This window comes from Daphnia magna, unplaced genomic scaffold (assembly GCF_020631705.1).
Source record: "Daphnia magna isolate NIES unplaced genomic scaffold, ASM2063170v1.1 Dm_contigs481, whole genome shotgun sequence".
Taxonomy (NCBI): Eukaryota; Metazoa; Arthropoda; class Branchiopoda; order Diplostraca; family Daphniidae; genus Daphnia; species Daphnia magna.
Genome location: NW_025533354.1, coordinates 32,403 through 37,933, shown reverse-complemented (window position 1 = coordinate 37,933; position 5,531 = coordinate 32,403). Strand labels below are relative to the sequence as shown.

Genomic DNA, 5,531 nt, shown 5'->3' with positions numbered 1-5,531 from the left:
TGAATACAAGTATATTCCATGCAGTTTACATATAGAAGTAAAAACTCATGGTATAACAGTGTATTCACATTGAATTCAAAGTATATTCCATGCAGTTTACATATAGAAGTAAAAACTCATGGTATAACAGTGTATTCACATTGAATACAAGTATATTCCATGCAGTTTACATATAGAAGTAAAAACTCATGGTATAACAGTGTATTCACATTGAATACAAGTATATTCCATGCAGTTTACATATAGAAGTAAAAACTCATGGTATAACAGTGTATTCACATTGAATACAAGTATATTTGATGCTGTTTACATATAGAAGTAAAAACTCATGGTATAACAGTGTATTCACATTGAATACAAGTATATTCCATGCAGTTTACATATAGAAGTAAAAACTCATGGTATAACAGTGTATTCACATTGAATACAAGTATATTCCATGCAGTTTACATATAGAAGTAAAAACTCATGGTATAAGAGTGTATTCACATTGAATACAAGTATATTTGATGCAGTTTACATATAGAAGTAAAAACTCATGGTATAACAGTGTATTCACATTGAATACAAGTATATTCCATGCAGTTTACATATAGAAGTAAAAACTCATGGTATAACAGTGTATTCACATTGAATACAAGTATATTCCATGCAGTTTACATATAGAAGTAAAAACTCATGGTATAACAGTGTATTCACATTGAATACAAGTATATTTGATGCTGTTTACATATAGAAGTAAAAACTCATGGTATAACAGTGTATTCACATTGAATACAAGTATATTCGATGCTGTTTACATATAGAAGTAAAAACTCATGGTATAACAGTGTATTCACATTGAATACAAGTATATTCCATGCAGTTTACATATAGAAGTAAAAACTCATGGTATAACAGTGTATTCACATTGAATACAAGTATATTCCATGCAGTTTACACATAGAAGTAAAAACTCATGGTATAACAGTGTATTCACATTGAATACAAGTATATTCCATGCAGTTTACATATAAAGTAAAAACTCATGGTATAACAGTGTATTCACATTGAATACAAGTATATTCCATGCAGTTTACATATAGAAGTAAAAACTCATGGTATAACAGTGTATTCACATTGAATACAAGTATATACCATGCAGTTCAGATATAGAAGTAAAAACTCATGGTATAACAGTGTATTCACATTGAATACAAGTATATTTCATGCAGTTTACATATAGAAGTAAAAACTCATTGTATAACAGTGTATTCACATTGAATACAAGTATATTCCATGCAGTTTACATATAGAAGTAAAAACTCATGGTATAACAGTGTATTCACATTGAATACAAGTATATTCCATGGAGTTTACATATAGAAGTAAAAACTCATGGTATAACAGTGTATTCACATTGAATACAAGTATATTCCATGCAGTTTTTATATAGAAGTAAAAACTCATGGTATAACAGTGTATTCACATTGAATACAAGTATATTCCATGCAGTTTACATATAGAAGTAAAAACTCATGGTATAACAGTGTATTCACATTGAATACAAGTATATTTGATGCTGTTTACATATAGAAGTAAAAACTCATGGTATAACAGTGTATTCACATTGAATACAAGTATATTCCATGCAGTTTACATATAGAAGTAAAAACTCATGGTATAACAGTGTATTCACATTGAATACAACTATATTCCATGCAGTTTACATATAGAAGTAAAAACTCGTGGTATAAAAGTGTATTCACATTGAATTCAAGTATCCCAGGTAGCACACAGACTCTGTTTCAGGTCTGTTACAGATCTGTTTTTGAGAGTCTGTAAATTGTTTGTAGTGTCCCACTTTTACAGACTGTCACACAGGTCTGTGACAGACCTGACTTACAAAATCTGTATAACAGGTTTGTTACATAACGCGTACCACAGTCTTTGTACTACCAACTGTTTACAGATCCGTCGTTTCAATAATACAAGTATACAACTCACGCGATTTAAAATTTGTATTCAACACGCATTTCATTTTATACACCACTTACACATGATTGTCCAAGCAAAATTATGTAAAGCTTTATGAAATTTAGCAATAGTTTTCAATACGGAGCGCCCATCCGATATAAGTTGGTGATGCACGGCCAATTAATTTCGCATGATGGAGTCGGGACTGTGGTCCGCGGATCAATTCTGGGAGCACTATTGTTGAGCCGTTGGCAGCATCCTCTGGCTTGCCCGACTGTGCAGCTTCAGCCGGTGGGGCAGGAGGCTGTGGTTTGGGTTTGTTCAAAACTGGATTCATGCTGCTTTCAAAAGCCTGCAAGGAAATTTAAATGCATGTTAATTATCGTGACCTAAGAATTAATCGTGATGAGGTAGGGAGAGTGGGATAATTTACCTGGTGTTCGCTATGGAAGGCAGCGGCTTTAATAGGCAAGTCCTTAGTCTTAAGAGTTGCCTTCACACGGCTGATGTTGGCATCCAACCAAGAAACTTTTTCAGCAATTGCTAGTTCCAACTTCTTTGCTTCTTCGGGCGTCCAGTGATCGTAGGCTGCAACACCGCTATTGTAAGCAGTGTACGCTTTCTTGAAACGATTCAACGAAGCAGCAAACACAAAAGGACTCTTTCGGAAGAATGTTAGAATCTTGGAGAAAGGAACGCTGTGAAACTTGGGGAATACTTCCATCTCTCTAAAAATAAATGAAATATAAAAGATCAGCGACTTCAATTACCGATCGACAAATTAAAAGATAAACTTACCCGTGCTCAACGTCTTCGCCGCTCCAATTCAAGTTGATTGCATAGGGCTGAAGATCGGTAAGAGAGAATTCACGGACCTTGAAACTGGGAGACAGCATGGCAGCCATAATAGCAGCGCCACGGGCAACGCATTCGTCCTGATTCAGAGTTGTGGAGGGTGGTTTGCCAAAGACCTGCTCGATTAGTGATTTGACAGCTGGGATACGAGTCGAGCCACCAATAAGTTCAATCTCAGAAATATCTTCCTGTTTCAGTCCCGATTCGGCAAGACATCGTCGCAATGTTTTTTCAACTCGTTCGAAGAGAGGGGCGCAAAGCTCTTCCATGTCGGATCTAAAAATATTCACATGAAACGACTTGATGACACATCAAAGAAGTATTTTAGCTTATATTTACCTTTTCATCTTTGCAGAGAAATCTCTTTCATCGATCAGGCATTCGACGTTAATAGGAAGGGCAGAGACGTTCGCAGACATTTGACGTTTCAATTTATCAACCTAAAAATATTGAACGTTATATTACTTATCTGACAAGCGCGAATGATTGTTATGTATTTTCAAACCTCAGCTAAGAGACGAATCCAGGAACCCTTGTTTTTGGTCACATCGCTTCCTGGCTTGTTAAATCCTTGTGCCAATTGATGAGCGATGGCAATATCGATAGAGCGACCTCCCAAGGCAGGATCGAAGGTGCAGGCCAACATCTAGAGATAATAGAATAAATGTTATTGCACAATGGATGAAGTTAGGATGAAGTAATAACTTTTTCTCGAAAGGACAATCTGATAGCTTTCAGTCAGTCTAATTGCAAATCTAAAGCAAAATCAAAATTAGAAATAAACCAAGAATAATGAAAACTATTGCAATAACCTACAGATCGCTTTCCATCAACACACATGATAGCTTGGATGATACACGAGTAGTGGCAACTTTGAGCATGGTTAACAAAAACCCTTTTTTAACCATGGTGTTGGCCTTTTATTTTTCTCGAAAGGACAAACTGATAGCTCTCAGTCAGTCTAAATGCAAATCTAAAGCAAAATCAAAATTAGAAATAAACCAAGAATAATGAAAACTATTGCAATAACCTACAGATCGCTTTCCATCAACACACATGATAGCTTGGATGATACACGAGTAGTGGCAACTTTGAGCATGGTTAACAAAAACCCTTTTTTAACCATGGTGTTGGCCTTTTATTTTTCTCGAAAGGAAAAACTGATAGCTCTCAGTCAGTCTAAATGCAAATCTAAAGCAAAATCAAAATAAGAAATAAACCAAGAATAATGAAAACTATTATATAACCTACAGATCGCTTTCCATCAACACACATGTAGCACATGTTTTCATCATGATGTAACAATTACACAAAATACTTTAACATGCCAAAACTTACAAGTGTGCTGAGAAGACATGAAAATTCCAATGAAAAGACATGACGACGAACTATCACTTGTCAACAACACGGCCGGCTGGCGGCTGCTGGTAGGCGCAAGAGAGAGTCCCCCTAGCGGGGGCTAATAGATTTTTCCCTTTCCATAAACAAACACACACACAGTTTCGCCACCCAATCCGCCGGAATCGCTTTCCATCAACACACACGCAAAATATTCACCATAATTCCCAAAATATTTCAGCTGGAACGCCTTCCATAAACACACACACACACACAAATTTCTTTTTCGACTCACACAAAATGTCACCAAAAGCTAATAAAAAAACGACCGGCAGCAGTTCCTTCTCGCAACTTCGCCAAAACGCGACTAATGGTAGCGTAGCTGCCTCAGCGTGGGTGCGGTGGCGCTGGTATAGACTAAACTCATCTTCAAAGACGTTGCCACATAAACACGATTTCTATGTGTGTATAAAATTTTATTTCGTTTTATAAACGGCATGAAAAGCGTTTATAAAACAGCTTGAGCAACAAGAAATAAACAAAAAAATTCTTTATTGGAGATGCAGAAATATTGTATTTGAAAAAGTATTAAGTTAAATTAATAACACGAAATTTTAAATTTTCAATCCCGTTTAGCACTTAAATTTTTTTCCTCGTATCCTTACTTCCATTCAGCCAATTGGAAATATGTTTTTTAAAAAATTCCTCATCCAACTCGGATTTCGGAAAGTTTTCCCTAACAGATATTTTTAATAATTCATTGCAAATAAAGGTAGAGCTAAACGCGAGTCTGTCACCGTCGCCGTCTTTAGTTTTTACTCCAAAATAAGTAAATTTCCTGGCTATTTTCAATAATTCGAGCCTCCCTCAAGTTTCAGTGCATTTCTCTAGTTGGAAAAAAAAACTATTAAAATAAGTCCATTAAATACCCCTGTTAATTTTTACTTACTAAATACAAAAAAAATTTTTTTAACGCGCCTATGCCTGCAACAGATCTTGATTTGTATATTTGTGGTGACTTAAAACCCCAACGACAACTCATTCCTATTGACTTTGTAGAAAAATCTACTAAATGTATTACTCTTCCTTTCCACGATGGGATGATTGAACGATGGTTAGTCATCCCCATACTCCATACCACGTAAATTGAATTTATTTTAATTCATTTGACATCCCTCAACCCCATGTGTACGTAGTGAATTCATTTTTATTTATTTGACATTGGCATGTTTTGCCCGACGAGTCTGACCAACACAAAGGTTTTTATTTATTGACGTGATTTTGAATGATGAATGTAGTTATGCTATGAAATATAGCATAACATAGTCTGACAAAATCTATGTTTTCAAGTGTGATCTCTTTAACTTGAATACATTTATTTA

General features: G+C 35.3%; 1 protein-coding gene across 6 annotated transcripts; it reads right to left on the bottom strand.

Annotated features, from left to right (window-relative positions):
* Positions 1 to 1,985: 1,985 nt before the first annotated feature.
* Positions 1,986 to 4,551, bottom strand: LOC123468987 (97 kDa heat shock protein-like). Of its 6 annotated transcripts, XM_045168064.1 has the most exons (9): positions 4,150 to 4,549; positions 4,063 to 4,068; positions 3,846 to 4,002; positions 3,628 to 3,784; positions 3,317 to 3,566; positions 3,151 to 3,251; positions 2,755 to 3,087; positions 2,390 to 2,684; positions 1,986 to 2,308 (listed from the first exon to the last, which is right to left on the bottom strand). In XM_045168064.1, the coding sequence occupies exons 5-9, from the start codon at positions 3,455 to 3,457 to the stop codon at positions 2,078 to 2,080; spliced, it is 1,101 nt and encodes a 366-aa protein (XP_045023999.1). In that variant the 5' UTR covers positions 3,458 to 3,566; positions 3,628 to 3,784; positions 3,846 to 4,002; positions 4,063 to 4,068; positions 4,150 to 4,549; the 3' UTR covers positions 1,986 to 2,077. The 6 variants fall into 6 exon arrangements, with proteins under 6 accessions (XP_045023999.1, XP_045023998.1, XP_045024000.1 ...); XM_045168063.1 differs by having other exon boundaries at positions 4,063 to 4,549; XM_045168065.1 differs by lacking the exon at positions 4,063 to 4,068 and having other exon boundaries at positions 3,842 to 4,002.
* Positions 4,552 to 5,531: the final 980 nt, after the last annotated feature.

What these genes read in the sequence shown, in the direction of transcription:
- LOC123468987 (XM_045168066.1), bottom strand. Translation starts at nt 3,457, where the DNA reads ATGTTGGCCTGCACCTTCGATCCTGCCTTGGGAGGTCGCTCTATCGAT. An exon ending in GGATTCGTCTCTTAGCTGAG is followed by an intron (nt 3,252 to 3,316) that starts GTTTGAAAATAC and finishes CAATATTTTTAG; the next exon opens with GTTGATAAATTGAAACGTCA. An exon ending in TTCTCTGCAAAGATGAAAAG is followed by an intron (nt 3,088 to 3,150) that starts GTAAATATAAGC and finishes GAATATTTTTAG; the next exon opens with ATCCGACATGGAAGAGCTTT.